General features: G+C 39.1%; 1 protein-coding gene across 1 annotated transcript in view; it reads right to left on the bottom strand.

The window, feature by feature from the left end:
* Window positions 1-17,437, bottom strand: part of Ccdc15 (coiled-coil domain containing 15) — a 91,240-nt gene that overhangs the window by 37,069 nt on the left and 36,734 nt on the right. Inside the window, 3 exon segments of the mRNA XM_027411809.2 lie at window positions 190-306; window positions 1,950-2,098; window positions 2,595-2,771. Of these exon segments, the coding sequence (XP_027267610.2) occupies window positions 190-306; window positions 1,950-2,098; window positions 2,595-2,771 (443 nt within the window).

Here is a 17,437-nt window from a genome sequence, read left to right on the forward strand (position 1 = left end):
TGGTTTTCTATGACACAGCATTCTGCTGACATTATTCAGCTGTTAGTTATTACGTGTGACTGTTTTCCTTCTAGATAATACAGCTTATACACTTTAACAGCTATTCTAAATAATTTCTTTGTGGTTGATTTTAAAGGAAGATGGAAATACTACCAGTCATTGGCATTGTTTTCAGACTCTTTTAGAGACCTTTTTTTGAAGTCCCTCTATGTACAGAAGCAAAGTTCCGAATGGCGTTTCGAAGAGTTGCAATCCCCTCGGAGATATCAGAAGAATTGATGACTGAATGTAATGCCCGATTATATGCTGCAAATGAAGGTTTGCACAATAGTGAATAAAGTCAGGTTCTATACAACTCTCCCACTTCTTTTCCTATCAGTACTGCTTCTTTACCCAAAATGCCACAGGTATTAAGTCTAGCCACGGAATAAATATTTATCAGGTCCTTATAATAGAGCAAGCACTCTGTAAGGAAAAAAAAGAGAACACAGAAAATGGTAGCAAAACTGAAGTTGCAGTGAAGTACTTCCACACCACAGGCATATACAAAATGTCATCATGATAGGAGGATGGATATGAATGAACAGCTAGGGAACACTGAGAGGATTTGAGAAGCTAGATCATTTAAAGTGGGCTTTGGGCACTGACAGGTGGAAGGGGGAAAAAAAAGGAGCTACAGGTAGAGAGCCAAGTGGATGAGATGCAAAAAGTATAAGAGCAAGTTTGGTGAGGCTGTAGTATGGCCTGAGACCAGAGACAAGTATATAACATATCATGCATTTCATTCTGTTATGAGGAAAAGTGTTCAAGTAAGGGAATGGTAAGATTTGTACATTTACAGGACCGATAAATCCATACCACAGAGATAAAACACATCAAAATGTAAACACTGGCAACATTTTCAGTGTCTATGTGTGGCTGACAGAGTTTTTCTGTTCTATAAGTCAATATTTAGTGACGGACAACACACATTAGCAACCACAGGAAGGATTACATTTTTTCTGCTTGGGACTCTTATTTTTCTTTCTTTCTTTTTTCTTTTTCTTTTTCTTTTTCTTTTTTTTTTGGACAGGGCTTGTCTGTGTAACAGTCCTAGAACTAGCTTTGTAGACCAGGCTAGCCTCAAATTTACAGAGACCTGCCTGACTCTGCCTCCCAACTTCTGGGATTAAAGGCATGTGATACTACTGCCCAGCTACTTGGGACTCTTGATAGAGCTCCTCATCTTTCTTGGAATCACCAACAGAATGGACAGTCTAATATGGATTTATGCTTGTAAGTTTGTATTAGACACCATTAAAGTATGCAGATAACAGACTCCTAATTTAGCCATAAAGGACAAACTCTTTTTTTTTCTTCTAGATTTTTTTAATTTAAATTAGAAACAATCTTATTTTACATCTCAATCCCAGTTCCCTCTCCCTCTCATCCTCCCATGTTCCCCACCAACCCCCCATCCCATCCCCACTTCTGCTCCCCAGGGAGGGTGAGGCCTTCCATGGGGGAAATCATCAAAGTCTGCCACATCATTTGGGGCAGAGCCTAGGCCCTACCACATGTGTCTAAGCTGAGAGTATCCCTCTATGGGGAATGGGCTCCCAAAGAAAGGGCAAACTCTTAATAGTGTTCAATTAAGGGACAATCTGGAACCCAAGTCCTTTTATATACAATGTAATGAGCTGGAAATACTTTTCTACCATAAACAGGACTAATCAGAAATGAAACTATAACAATTGTCATTGCCTCACATAGTTGTTCTATAAAGGTATATATAAAATTCTTATATATACATACATACATATATGTATATATAGTAAGTTCTAAAATTCTAAATAACCACAATCACAATACACATACACATACCCACACACCCACACACCCACACCCCCCCCCCCACACACAATTTTTAAAACTGCTATTAGGATTCAACTATTCCCTAAGAAACTTACCTTTGTAGTTTTTATAGAAAATGCAATTGTTGGCACAGGTATCAGGATGAGCATCCCAAAAATCAGGACCACAACAGCATAATGGAGGTAAAGTGATATTATAAAGCTTCATTTTCTCCTGGACCTGGGCTCGTAAAGCTTCTACATATCTATAAAAGTACAGTGCAGTCAGGTAAGTCAACTACTAGGAGAATAAGCATGAATCCTGATTTTATACCCAGCTTTCACTGCTCTGTACCTCGAGTCTTCCTATGCAGTGGGAAATAGCACTAGGAAGATGCAGTACTAGTCCCAAGAAGAACTAGCCAATCAAAACAGTGGGGGAGTATGCACCCTAAATGAGGGAAAAGTATGAAAAAACCAACCAAGTCTGTCTGTGTCTGTCTGTCTCTGTCTCTGTCTCTCTCACACACACACACATTTTCTCTTTGGTTTTTCTAGACAGAGTTTCTCTGTGTAGCCCTGGCTGTCCTAGAACTTGCTTTGAAGACCAGGCATCCTCCTGCTTTTGCCTCCCGAGCACCAGGATTAAAGGCGTGCACCAACACTGCCCAGCTAAACAAAGTCTCCTAAGAAATTTGAAAAAATGTACTTTCTGTCTCTTCTAGAGCCAGAACTTCATGTAGAATGTTTAAAATCAATCACCTTATATATTCTTTTTCTCTCTGGTGCTGTTTTTCTCTGGCTCCTTTTATTTCTTCAAGCTGTAACTGGGCTAAAGCATCATTTATCTTCTCTTCTGAATAAGGTTCTTCATGACAGCGCATCCTTAGGAGCCTCTGCTCTTCAGCATAGCGCTGCTGTTCTTTCTTTTTCTTAATCCTGAAAATGAAACAAAACATTTTCTAAAAATGTTACTTAAAATTAGCTTCCTGCTACAAATAACTCAAGAAATTTCCTCAAAAAAGGGAATCACAAAATCAGCTTGGCAATCCAAGGGCTTTTTTTGTTTGTTTGTTTTTCAAGACAGTTTCTTTGTGTAGCTCTGGCTATCCTGGAATTCAAAGAGATCTCTGCCTCTGCCTCCCTAGTGCTGGGATTAAAGATGTGGCCAGCCCTCCAAACCAAGAGTATTTTAAAAAGTGTTTGTGTTAGCGGACCTGAGTTTATCTTCTTTTTCTTCTTCTTTTTTTAAATGTGGATTGGGTTTTTGCCTGGACGTACGTCTGGGACGTACGTTCCAGGGGATGAGGGTGCCACATCCCCTGGAACTGGAGTTACAGACAGTTGTGAACTGCCATGTGGGTACTGGGAATTGAACCTGGGTCCTTTAGAAGAATGGCCAGAGTGGTCAGTGCTCTTAGCCACTGAGGCATCTCTCCAGCCCCTGAATTTATCTTCAAATCTATATAAATCACCTCTCAAAGGGAAACAAGAAATGGCTAGTAAGACATTTTCTGTAAGAATCCCACACAAGAACAGGTTCAGGTAGGCAGTGTTAACAGGGACCAGATTTGTCCTCACACCAAAGAAACTTCAAAAGCAAACATGATAAAATACCAGAAATAATAGCTTTAAAGACATTGACATTAACCAGCAAAACACAGCAGTCCCTAAAAGACGACAAACAAAGAAGTCATCCCTATTACTGCCAACCTCCAAAGTTCCTAGATAATAGCATAGAGGAGGAGAATTCAAATGGAACCTGGTAGATTTGAGGAAAACACATATATAATAGCAACACATTTATCAACCAAAAGGTAAAAAAATAAATCACAATGTTAAATATTGTCTTAGGGTTTCTATTGTGATAAACACCATAACCAAAAGCAACTTGGGATGGAAAAGGTCAATTTTTCCTCTTATAACTCGAAAGTCACAGTCCATCAATGAGGGAAGTAAGGGTAGTAACTCCAGGCAGGAACCTAGAGGCAGGGATAGAAGCAGCCATGGAAGAAGGCTACTCATTGGCTTTTGTCTCCAGGCTTGCTCAGACTGTCTTCTTATATAATTCAGGCCCACCTGTCTTCGAAGTTGACACCACCCGCAGTGAGCTGGGTCCTCCCATATCCATCATTAATGAAGAAAATATGCCAAAGATTTGCCTACAGGCCAATATTACAGAGGCATTTTCTTAATTAAGATACCCTTTTCAGAGATATGCCTAGGTCTATGCTACACCAAAAACAAAACAAAACAAAACAAAACAAAAAACAAAAAACCCAACCATTACAGATACCCAACCAAAGACTACCAAGAGTGGTGGTTTGAATGAGAATGGCCCCCACAGGGCCATAGATTTGAATGATTGGTCACTAGGGAGTGGCACTATTTCAAAAGATTAGGTGTGGTCCTGTTGGAGAAAGTATGTCACTGAGGGTGAATTTTGAGTTTTCAAAAACCCTAAACCTGGCATGGTGGTGCACACCTTCCATCCCAGTACTTGGGAAGCAGAAGCAGGCAGATCTCTTAATCTGAGGCCAGCCTGGGTGAGTTCCAGGACAGCCAAGGCTATGCAGAGAAACCCTGTTTTTAAAAAACAAAATAAACAAAATAAATGTGTTTTCAAGTCCATGCCAAGTCCAGAGTCAGTCAGACTGTCAGCCAGCCAGCCACCACCTCTCTCCCTCACACCCTCTCTCCTTTCCCCTCACGCCCCCCCCCCAGTCCCGCCCCCAGCCTATGGACCAGGGTGTAGAACTCTTATCTACTGCTCCAGTGCCTACCTGCATGCTGGCATGTTCCCCACCGTGGTGATAGTGAACTAAACCTCTGAAACTGTAAAAGCCCCAGTGAAATGCTTTCTTTTATAAGAGTTTCGTGGTCATGGTGTCTCTTCATAGCAATAGAACAGTGACTAAGACACCAAGTATGTAAAGAGGCAGGGAAGTAACTCATAATGAACAGAGTAATTAATCAGGATCAACTAAAACTGAACTGTTGTGTTAGAATTACATAGAAGGAATTCACATAGTTACTACAGCCACATCCTATATGTGCAAAAATAAAAATCTGCTGGGCATGGTAGAACATATGCACCTCAGCATTCAAGAGGCTGAGGCAGGTAGATCACCCCAAGTATGAGGCCGGCCTATCTATATAGTGAGTTCCAGGTCAGCCTACAATACATAGTGAGACCCTGTACTGAACAACAAGAAATAACATGAAAAAGACTTGAAATAAAACTTTCAGGGTTGAAAGCTACAATTTCTGAGACAAAAATATGCTATGCTTTGTCATAGATGTAAATCTGTAACCATAAAGACAGAATGTCTAAGATGAATCACAGCAAAGGGGGTACAAATAAAAAGCACAAAATAGATTAAAAATCAGGTAAAGAAATTCAGTAGCCTTGTACTTACTGAGTGAGCACTCTACTACCCAACTAAATCCCCAAACCCTATTCTATTTTTGGTTTATTTTGATATTGTACTGAAATTTCCTTTTATGGTTATTGACAGCATACAGGAATTCACACATTATTACTAAATTCACTTTCAAATTCCAGTGGAGTTTTACAGAGTGATCACGTCATTTTCAAATAAAGGCAGCTTTACATCTTGCTTTTTGTTTTTTTTTTAACTGTTTTATTTCTTTTTCTCGACAGACTGCACTGACTAGAACTTTCAGTATGACCTGAATAGATGTGACAAGAACAGGCAGCCTCTGACTTGGAAAGAAGGCTTTTAGTCTTTCATAGGAAGTGCATTAGTGGTAAGTTTTTCAAAGTAAAGAAATCCCCTTCTCTTTCCAAATTGGTGAAAACATTTTTTAAAATTTTTTATTTTATTCTTTTATTAGTTCAAATTAGGAACAATCTAGCTTCACATGTCAATTATCCCCCCCCACCTCCCCCCCCCCCCCCCCCCGTGAAAACAGTTTTAAAAAAACTTTTAAGTGGGTGTTGCATTTTGTGGTCATGTAGCATTACTCCCTCTCTAACTCCATTTCTTCTTTTGAATGTTAAATCAAAAGATTTTTGTCCCTGGGGTACAACCCACTTGGTAATATTATGTTGCCCTCTTAATATGTCGTTTGATTCTCTTTGCTTGGAATGCTGATAGAGGTGTGGGTAGTGAAAACTGTGCTCATGTCTCAGGTGGAAATAACAACTCTATTGGGAACTGAATTAGAGGCAATTCATATTACATTCTTGCAAATAATTTGTCTCTATTTTGCTCATGTCCTGAGACTTTGTGCAAAGCTAAATTTAAAAGACACCTCTTCTGGATTGGATCTATGTCTTATTTGTGGCTTTTGTTTGCTTGTAGTAATATTGGTACAATGACTTTGGAACAGCAGTTTGACGGCTTCTTTTAAGACTGCAATACACACCTATCTTATTCTGCAGGTACTTAGCCAAGAGAAAAGATAATATATGCCCACACTGATGCTTGCATACAAATTTCATTGAATTTTATTTACGAGCAAGTCAATGCCTGTCTACAAGGCTTCAAAAGATGAGATGGTACCTGTTATGGGCTAAAGGTCCTTTAAGTTAAAGGCAATGCTCATCTTCATCTCCCAATCTGAAAATCTTGGAGACTTAGGGATTACACTAGGTCTACTTTGTTTGTGTCCTAAATGGAACAAAGCCTAAATGACAAAGCACCCATTTAAAATGTTTACTAGAAAGAAATTTTGTGACAGATACCATGTGTTACAGGCTGGCCTAGAATTCCCCATTCAGCCAAGTGTTCGAGTTTCCTTTCTGTTGCTGTGATAAACATTCTGATCCCTTCTTAAGGAAAGAAATACTTTATTTCATCTTATACTTCTAGGTCACAGTCCATCATGAAGGGAAGTCAAGGACAGGAAGTCAATTAGGAAGCTAAAGACAGAACCATGGAGGAATGTGGCTTGCAGGCTTGCTCTCTGGCTCACTTCCTGGCTCATGCTTAGCTAGCTTTTTATCCAGCTCAGGACTACATGCCTGAGGAACAGTGCCACTCATGATGGGTTGGGCCTTACATCAATTGGGCTTACATCAATTAATAATCAAGACAATTAATCATAAATACACTCCCAGTCCAACCTGATCCAGGCACATCTTCTACTGAGGCTTCTCCTCTCAAAAAATTCCAGGATGTGAAGATGACTGACTAAGCCTAAATGGGACATCCAGGATGACTTCTGGTCCTCTTGTCTCTTCCCGAGTACTGGGGTCACAGGTATGTACCATCACATACCTGTGGTGCTGCAGATCAGCCCCAGGGATGTGTGTCTGCTAGCCAAACAGTGTACCAAATGAGCTACATCACCATCCTATTCACTGAGTACTTTAAGCCTACTGTTGAGAAATACTTCTTAGGGAGAACAAAAAACAACAGAAACAACAGCTCTTGCAGAAAAACAAACAAACAAAAATTACTCTTGTTGATAATGAACTTGGATCTCCAAGAGCTCTTATGGGAACAACATGATTTCCATACTTCCTATGGATAGACAGATCTAATGGATCTGGGCAAAGTAAATGTTAAGTGTTCTGGAAAGGATTACTGTGGGCAAATGATATCAAGTAGTACCATGTGCCAAAAACATACCTTGCATGAAAATAAGAGTCAGTTAATGGTTCTGTTATCTGATTGTAAGAAACTGATAAGCAATATCTTATCTTGAATATCTGTGGAAGATCAAGGCCTGTCTGGGATACACTAAAGTTCTAATGTAGCCTGGACTACAAAATGAATGAGAGACCCTGTCTTAAAATAAAAATAATCTAAAGAAGAAAAACTGCCATACCCACTCCAACATTCAGCAAACTCTGGTAAGTAATCAGCCATTAACATAAACACAAGACATTCCACTATCAAAAAGATTACAATCTGTGAAAGGCTCAGATGACTGTCAGCATTTCTTACTAATAAGGAATTCATTGGAGACAGGGCCTCACTATGTTACCCTAGTTGGCTTGGAATTCTGTAGACCAGGCTGGCCTCCAATCACAGAGATCTTCCTGCCTCTGCCTCCCCAGTATTGGGATTAAGGGCGTGTGCCACCAAGTCATCTAATAAAGCATTTTTAATGAAAGTGTATATATAATGTATTTTTAGGTACAATGGTATTACACATTTAATAGGCTATGCTATAGTATAAAGATAACTTTTATATGCACTGGGAATACAATTCAAGTGACTTTTGTGATATTTACTTTACTGTAGGGGTTGGGAACCAAAAGTATGCTTGAATACAACTCTAAAATATGCAAAGCAGTCCACTCAGAAAGCAGAACAGTGTTGTGTGGATTAGAGGTAGAAAGTGCAGAAGGCTACTAAGGGACATGACAAAAGTCCTGGGGAATAACAGGTGCTCTAGTAAAAGTTACTATTGCTATGACCTTGACCAAAAGCAAGTTGGAGACAAAATAGTTTATTAGGCTTATACTTCCATAGCATAGTCTATCACTGAAGGAAGTTAGGATAGGAACTCAAGTAGGGCTAGAATCTAGAGGCAGGAGCTGATGCAGAGGCCACAGAGGTTGCTGCTTACTGGCTTGCTCATAGAACCCAAGACTACCAAGCCCAGGGATGGCATTATCTATGATGGGCCAGGGCCTCCCACATCAATTACTAATTAAGAAAATGCCCTACTGCTGGATCTTATGAAGGCATTTTTTAAATTGTGGTTCCTTCCTTTCAAATGACTCTAGCTTGTGTCAAACTGACATAAACCTAGCCAGCATAACAGGTGTGCTTACTATCATGACATTGGTGGTGGTTTCATGTGTTAAAACTTACCAACTGGGGAAATGGCTCAGTCAGTAAAGTGTTTGCATGAGGGTCTAAGTTTGGATTCCTAGGACCCATGAAAAAGCCAGGTGCAGCAGCATGCGTCTGTAACCTCAGTATTGATGAATACTTTTTCAAAGATTTATTTATTCTATTTTATGAGTTTGAATGTTTTGTTTGCATGTTCATATGTACATGGGTGTCAGATCCCCCGGAACTAGAGTGGTTGTGAGCCATCACACAGGTGCTGGGAACCCAACCTAGGCCCTATGCAAGAGCAGCCAGAACTCTTAACCACTGAATCATCCCTCAAGCCCCAGACTCAAGGCCTCTATTGGTTTGTGACAGACTGTCAACTCCAGGAGGAATTAAAGCCTCTATTGTGTTACATTAAATTTAAGGTCTAGACATCATACTACAAAACTAAAAGATCAGGCACCAGAAAAATAGGCATGGATGATGTCAGTGTGGGGCCAAGTCATCCATATTCTGATAGCTGACCACTAGCTACTCCCAGGAGAGAGACACAAGGCCATGTTAAACAAGGATTTTCTCACAACTGCCTTCCCATATTTGCTAGTATTTTCTGAGCTAGCCCTATAAAATAAGCTGAGTATTTATCAAAGCGCATAAAAACAGTTTTTATGGTATGACTGAAACTGCAGCACAACATAAAGGTGTAATAGGGCAGAGGTGAGAAATCTCATTATTGCAATCTGGGCACAGGGAATCTCTTTATACCAGGGAAGATCAAGATTTAAAGGCATGTGAGGCCATGGACTTGGGAATGTGAGATAGGCAATGTGGAAAAACCCAGCACAGGCACATACAGAGACGGCACTGACTTTAACCTATGCTGCTCTCCACGTAAGTTTGAGAATGGAAGGAAAAGACTGAAAGTGCTAAACATAAATGGTAAGTCTAAGACATTGGCACTTGACTAGGATCTACAAACATAAAGAACTTTTTTTGTTTTGTTTTGTTTTTGAGACATGGTTTCTCTGTGTAGCCCTGGCTGTTCTGGAACCTGGTCTGTAGACCAGGCTGGCCTTGAACTTATAGAGATCAGCCTGCCTCTACCTTCTGAGTGCTGGGATTAAAGGTGTGTGCCACCTTACTTGCTTTTTCTTTCTTTTCACTTAAAAATATTCATTTTTATTTTATGTGTACGGGTCTTTAGTCTGCATGCCAGTCTGTGCACCACATGCATGTGGTACCCACCAAGGTCAGAAGATGGCATTAGATGCCCTAAAAATAGAGTTAGAGATGACTGTTAGGCACCATGTTGGTTCTGGGAATCAAACCTGGATCCTCTAGAAGAGCAGTTAGTACTCTTAACTACAGAACTCTCTCTCCAGCCCTGCTCACTACTTCTTAATTATTTACTGTGAGCTATGCTATGGTGATCTGGGCTTTTGAGGGTGGTTACAACTGCAATGTCAGGGTAGCCACCAAGCATCCCTCCCCAACTCTGCTCTGGAATGGCTCACCTTGATCAACCTCACTGGGCTGAGAACACTTAGGGGACTAGTAAAACATTCTTTTGGCGTGCCTATCAGTGGGTTTCCAGAGACCACTAATCAAAAAACTTTTCACAAAGGAGTCAGTTAAGAAACATACCCTTGGGAGGCAGAGGCAGGTGGATCTCTGTGAGTTTGAGGCCAGCCTGGTCTCCAGAGCGAGTACCAGGATAGGCTCCAAAGCTACAAAGAGAAACCCTGTCTTGGAAAACCACAAAAAAAAAAAAAAAAAAGAAAAGAAAAGAAAAGAAACATACACTGAGGACATTCATATTTGTTACAGTAATTCCTGACCATGTCATAAAATCAAATCTGATGAAGAAGCAGAGTGAGGTTTTCAATGATGAAATATAAACAGAGCCAAATGAATGACAACAGAAAAGATAAGCATCAAATTCAAACCATGTGTAAGTTTGGACACTACAAGCAGCAGCACAAACCAGTCCATTATCTCAACTTTTGTCTCCAGCTCTATACTTCTTTACCCACTTTGAAACTGCTTATAGACCAAGCACTCCAGTAAAAACAGCTCTTTAAGGACACTTAATCATTCAGAGCATGTATTCTCTGCATAGGTGATGCTGTCCCAAAGGGACCAAAAAAATTAGATTGTGCCCCTCCAAAAAGCCACAGTATATAAACAAAACCACATTCTAACTGCGTGCTAAAATTTTAGGGTGTGTTGGGGAAATGTCTAAAAAGGCTCTTTGGGAACACTGAAAAAACAAACAAACAAACAAACAAAAAAAAAACGCTGAGGAACAATGGGAGCACTTTCCTGACCCTGCTGATTTGCTAGCTACTCCTTCCTTCCTAGAAACTTTTCTTTCTCAGCCTTTGAATGCATTGTTTCTGCTGGGCTTCCTCATACAGCTCTCTGGATCCATCCTTCCCTGTCTGCTTTGCAAGCCTATCTCCTTAAAGCTCTAGAGTATTCTCCTTTTCTTATGACTTTCTCTCACCCCAAGTGACATAAGGCTTCTGCTTCAGTTATCACCCACAGCCACCTACAACTCACATAGCCACAGCACAGCACTGTCATAGGTTATGTTCTTGAGACCCAAGTCTACCTGTTAATTTGACATCTCCACTGGATAGCTCACAGGTATTTTCTCAGGGAAAGAATCTGACCATAGCTTTGGTCAGAATTCCTAGGATAAGACTAACCACCATAGAGCACTTTCAGAAAGAAGCATAAAATCCAAAATGACATCGCTACAAAGGTTGATAAATAAACAACTACTCTATAAACAAGTTTTTATTTTTCTAATGTCTTCAAAGCTTCTTATGCAAATATACCTTTACTTATACACAATAGGAACTAGAGGAGGTCAGAACAATGGTGTGACTACTATTATAACATTTCTCTGGTAATAATGAAAGGTATTCTGAAACCAACGTCAAATTTTCAATAAAAGAGGTAAGAATCCAAGAGACTACAAGTTGGTCTATAAATTCAATATACTGGGCATTTGCACAACTAAACAAGTAGATACAAATATTTACACTTCTGAAATATACTCTAAAAAACAAACTGAAATGATTACAAAACTATGTAAAATAATACAAAAATAATCTAATTTAGGAAACAACTCAAAACTTTGTGGTTTTGCTGTTGCAGTTTTGTTTTGTTTGAGACAGGGTTTCACTAGGTAGCTTTGGTTGGCTTGAAACTCCAAATATAGACCAGGCTGGCCTTGAATTCAGAGCTCCACCTGCCTCTGCCTTCCTAATGCTGGGATTAAAAGTGTATACTATCATGTTCTACAAAAAATCTTCTTATAACTCAGTCCTCTTGCATATTATAAGGCCATAATCACCGCTAATTCTTTACAAAGTGAAACTAAATAAAAGAGAAAAGAACTAAAAATAGGGGTTATCTTTTCACTCCCTGGACCTTATTGTTATGCAGTTACAGAATCTGTCAACACTAACAGTATGCTCAAATAAAAGGAATTCTTCTAAGATGGAGAAATAGGCTTATTCCTAAGTGAAAGAGGTGTTCTTCTAGAAAATAACTTCTCAAGGAGATGGAAGTCTGCCTCTTTGCCCCACAGGACTAAATCCTGGCACTGTCTCAATCTCTATACATACTGCTTTCCTGCTCTACACTTCCCATGACTCCCATCCCCTGATTCTGAAAGTATTCCTTAGCACCTAATTTAACAAGGGCTGGAGATACAGCTCAGTTAGTAGGATGCCCGCATGGCCTAAACCTTGGCTGGATACTCAGCATGGCAGCTCACACCCGGAATCCCAGAACTCAGGAGGTAAAGCAGCAAGTCCAGAAGTTCAGGGTCATCCTTGGTCACAGGGATGTGATAAACCTGAGCTACATAAGATGCTATCTCTAATGACAATGATAATAATAGGAAGAATAATTTAACATTTTCTACTGGAATCTCTACTGGGTATTTTTTCATGTATCTCAAGTTCATAATGCCGCAGTCTAAATTGATTCTCTACTCAGACCTCCTTCCTGGGTGATGTGTTTAACAGTACTTCATTCCCTTGGTAGCATGAGCCACAGATTTGGGGATCATTCTTACATCCCTCTCTTAAAACTGCCTTCTACTCTTACATGTGGCAGGCCATGTTAAAGATTTCTAAAAATTAGGCAATGGAGCCAACAAATCTGGGACAAAGCCCCAGTTTTGTCACTGGTTAAATCTAATCTTATGTTAGACAGATTATTTAACCTTCAAGGGCTCATTTTCTCATCTTTAAAATGAAAAGGATAAAATATATCTTATCAAGTCATCGAAATGAGCAAATGAGCTAATGCCTTTAAAGAATTCAATGTTATACCTAACAGTATAAATATTCAATGACTGGTAGTTACTGCTACCCTGAAGGATGGCTCAATCAACTAAACACAGTAATTTGTGTAACGCAATTGACTCCCAACAAGTGTTTAATACATACTTTTAAAATTAATTTCATTCTCTTCTTGTCTTATTTCAGTAACGTCCTAGCAGTTAGTCTTATCTATTCCCACAATACCTCTAATTGGGCTCCTAACTGTTCTCAGTATAAAGTCCAACTTCCTCCTGACACACTAAGCTCTTTATGATTTTGTCTTTATGTCTTAAGGCTCATATCTTGCCATTTATTTAGCTCTGATCACTTCAGAAATGTCATATTGTCTCACAAATCACTGCTTTTGCAATGTGAGTCCTTTAACCTGCAATACCTGTCTCCTCCTTCGCCATTCAAATTCCATCTTTATCTCAAGCCATTCCGAGAAAGTCTTCAATGCCTAGGTTTGGGAGTCTTCCCTTTCTGCAACCCAGGCCCTCCATTTTGGTTTAAAAACAATTTCTGTGTCCCCACACATTCTTTTGTTTCTTATAATAACAGCAGCCACTAACACCTACTAAACACCTACTAGCACCACATTCCAGAGTCTATCTCAAATTCATTTAGATAAGATACTATCTTATTTTAATCAACATGGTACCTTTACAAAGATACATACTGCTATCCTCATTTTATAAGAAGGTAGTAGGAAGCAGAGCTGGGAGTGGATGCCTTGTAATTCCTAATACAAAGCATGTTGGTGAGCCACTTATTTCTCTTCCCTATTCCTCAGCTAAATCTACCCTGTAGGTTTCTTGAAAACTCTATTGTGTTTTCCACTTCTCATACCCCTAAATCAAGCACATCTAACAATAAGTAGTAGCACAATAATCAGTTGCTAAATTAATGGAACCATTAATTTAATTCTTATAAGTGGGCAAAGAGAAGCAGTTATCAATTCATGCTTATGAAACAGATCCATGAGTATTTTAGAAAGCACTTTTTTTTGCATTCAAGTTAAAACACACAACCTCCATCAAAAAAACCCATATTTACTTTCTTCAACAAAAAATTGATACTATATGTCAACAACATGATTTTAAGTCTTTTGATGCCACCCATAAAATAATTAGTAACTTTCATATTATTTTCTGAGGTCAGGAGTGTAAACCTAGAAGAATAAGAAGATTATCCAGTAGAAAATAGTGATAAAAGCCTTAAGCATAAAGGTTTTTTCTTTTTTAAGATCAGTAGTCTTGCTAAATAAAAATTCTCCATTGATTCTGTCATGTGTCATACATAGATTTAGGTTAGACATCAACCCTGCAGGAGAGACATTTTAGTTAAATGAATTGAGCTAAATACATTTTTATTCTGTCTTTAAACTGATGGACCCACAAAGAACTAAAGATATATTTAGTATTGATCAGACCATAATTATGGCTAAAAGATATGACACAGTAAGACAAATCTGGCATAGGTATTATGGACTTCCTCAGAGCCAATATCCTTACTAAGATTCTAGTGTTATTATTGAGTAAGATTATATAACCACAGTTCTAAAGAACATTAAGAACACAAAAGATCTAAGCTGGGGATTCAGTACTGTTAGTTGACTTCTTGCTTAGCATATACAAAGTTTCCTGTTCAGTCCAAGTATGCCTGCGACCTCAGCAATTGAGAGGTAAAGGCAGGAGGGTCAGGAATTCCAGGTCATCCTCAACTACATGATCAACCTTGACTACATGAAACCTTGCCTCAAAAGAAAAAGAAATATAAAAGGTCCTTGAAATATTAAAGTAGAGTTCTACCAACAACTATACCAGACAACTTTGTAAGGATGTTTCCCAGGATCCACTAACTTAGCCCAACACATATGCACACACAATCTCTGTCTCTCTCTACCCCTGCCCCATTTATTACATTTTTATCAAGTGGATTTCAGACACAATAGTATCGTAAGTATCATTATATATTTTGGGGGTAGGATATATGTAAAAATAAAAAAACATACACAAATTAGCAAACACTTAAAGGAAATCCAGACTCATTAGTGGATGTCATATAAAAACTGAGTCCTTATATCCTCTACCCTGAAAGAATTAAGATATCCAGTCAGAAGGAAACTGCTCCTAAAGTAAATTAAGGGGGGGTGGTGTGGAGAGAAGAAATACAGGGTCCGTCAAAGTATCATGGTTCAAGTCTGTTATTCTAGCACTTAGGAGGTGAAAACATGGGAATCAGGAGTTCAAGGTCATCTTTTGCTACAAAGGAATTCTGATGATACCCTGGGCAGATTCTATACATTAAAAAACAAAATAGGATACAGAGGTCAGTATTAGGAGCAGTTATTACTCTTATAGAAGACCAGAGTCAAGTTCCCAGCACCCACCCACATCAGGCAACTCACAACTGCCTGTAACTCCAGCTTCAGGTAATCCAGTACAGTACCTGCTCTGACTCTGAGGGTACCTGCACTCAGGCGCAAAGGCTCACACAGACACAAAGGTTCAAATACGGACACACAGGCTCACACAGACACAAAGGTTCAAATACGGACACACAGGCTCACACAGAGACACACATGAATATACACACTTAAAAATAAATCTCTAAAACAAAAACCACTAAGGAGAAGGTAGTAAAGAACTATCACAGTCAGGCGGTGGTGACACATGTCTTTAGTCCCAGCAATCAGGAGGCAGAGGCAGGCAGATCTCTGTGAGTTTTGAGACCACCCTAGTCTACAGAGTAAGTTCTAAGACAGGCTCTAAAGCTACAGAAAAACACTGTCTTGAAAAACAAACAAACAAAAACAAACAAAAAGAACTATCATAAGGAGAAGGAAGGGGGTAGAGGGGAGAAAAGGAGGGAAAAGAGGAAGGAGAAGAAATAACATAGGGGCTAGGGATGTAGCTCAGTAGTCAAGTGCTTGACTAGCTGGTGCAAGGCTAGGCTCTGGGCCTGACCCACAGTATAACAAAAATAATAATAAAGCTGGGCATGATGGCCGGGCATTGGTGGCGCACACCTTTAATCCCAGCACTCGGGAGGCAGAGGCAGGTGGATCTCTGTGAGTTCAAAGCCAGCCTGGCAAGTTTCAGGACAGGCTCCAAAGCAATACAGAGAAACCCAGTCTGGAAAAACCAAAAAAAAAAAGTTGGACATGATGGTACATATCTGTAGTTACTGCACTCAGGCAGGTGGAATTTGGGAGCAGTCTGGAGTGCAGAGTGAGATCCCATCTCAAAAAGGCAAGGACTAAGTGACCCCAGTGTAACTGCCTCAATATGTGTCTGAGCTGTCATCAGAACTGCCCAGTTTGTTAAGTTCCTTGATGTCCCTGCTAAGACTCACTGTTACCATGTCCAGTTCCTTGTGTTCCCAAAATATCTCCATTCATCAGAACAGAACAGATGACAATCCTCTTTAGCATAGGAATTTTGTCATCATGGTTCTCCAGCTCCCATTTTTTAAAACCATGTGCCTCACTTTCATGCAGGATTATACAACTTAATAGAGGAGTCATTAAAAAATTGGCAACAGTGAAAGGTTTATGAATACCTAATGATGAAAATTTAAAATTATAGCATGACTTCCCCACAGCCTTGATTCTAAATTTAGTGCACATTTTGTACTGTGCATGGCCATGCAAAGCCATTAAGCACTGCCTGAAATGCCTCAGTGGAGATTTGAGAATACTGTTATGTTGCAAACTGCAATGTTCTTCATAGAGTTTGGTGTTCTTAAAACAAAGACTTTCTGTATGTTCCTACATCATTCCTAAGGATCAAATCATTATATCTTAAGACTGTGTCAACTATTAAGTTCCGAATGAGTAAATCTTTAGATTGTCTGTTTTAGAATGTTTTATTTTTACAAACTGTTCTTATATTTAAAAAATTGCTGTTAAATACTGATTTTTCTAACTTAAGTTTCATTTTAAAACTATTAAATATGAGGGCTGGAGAGATGACTCAGAGGTTAAAAGCACTGGCTGCTCTTCTAGACAACCTGGGTTCAATTGCCAGCACCCACATGACAGCTCACACCTGTCTGTAACTGCAGTTCCAGGGCTTGAGACCTCACACAGACACACATACAGGCAAAAACACGAGTGAACATAAAAACAACAACAACAACGAAAACTATTAAATATATTTTGGGTTGGGATTAGAAAAGAATTTCTAGAAACATCTAATAAGGCTCTGAACACACTTCAGCCATTTTGTACTATGTATTTATCTGAAATGCATTCTCAGCATTAATGATTATCAAATCAAAATATCAACTCTGAAAAATTTGAAAACCTTCTATGTCCTGTAGATCAAATATTCAAATCAATATTTAATTATTTATGTAAAACTTACAAATAAGTACATCCATTTCATTAGTATGAAAACTTCCTCTTGTCTTTAACATGGACCAAGAGTTTATACCAAAGAGAATAAATATACACTACTTATAAAACTGTATACCCATAGTTGCATAAAAATGGGTA

The sequence above is a fragment of the Cricetulus griseus genome, chromosome 4, assembly GCF_003668045.3.
Source record: "Cricetulus griseus strain 17A/GY chromosome 4, alternate assembly CriGri-PICRH-1.0, whole genome shotgun sequence".
In the NCBI taxonomy this organism is placed as follows: domain Eukaryota; kingdom Metazoa; phylum Chordata; class Mammalia; order Rodentia; family Cricetidae; genus Cricetulus; species Cricetulus griseus.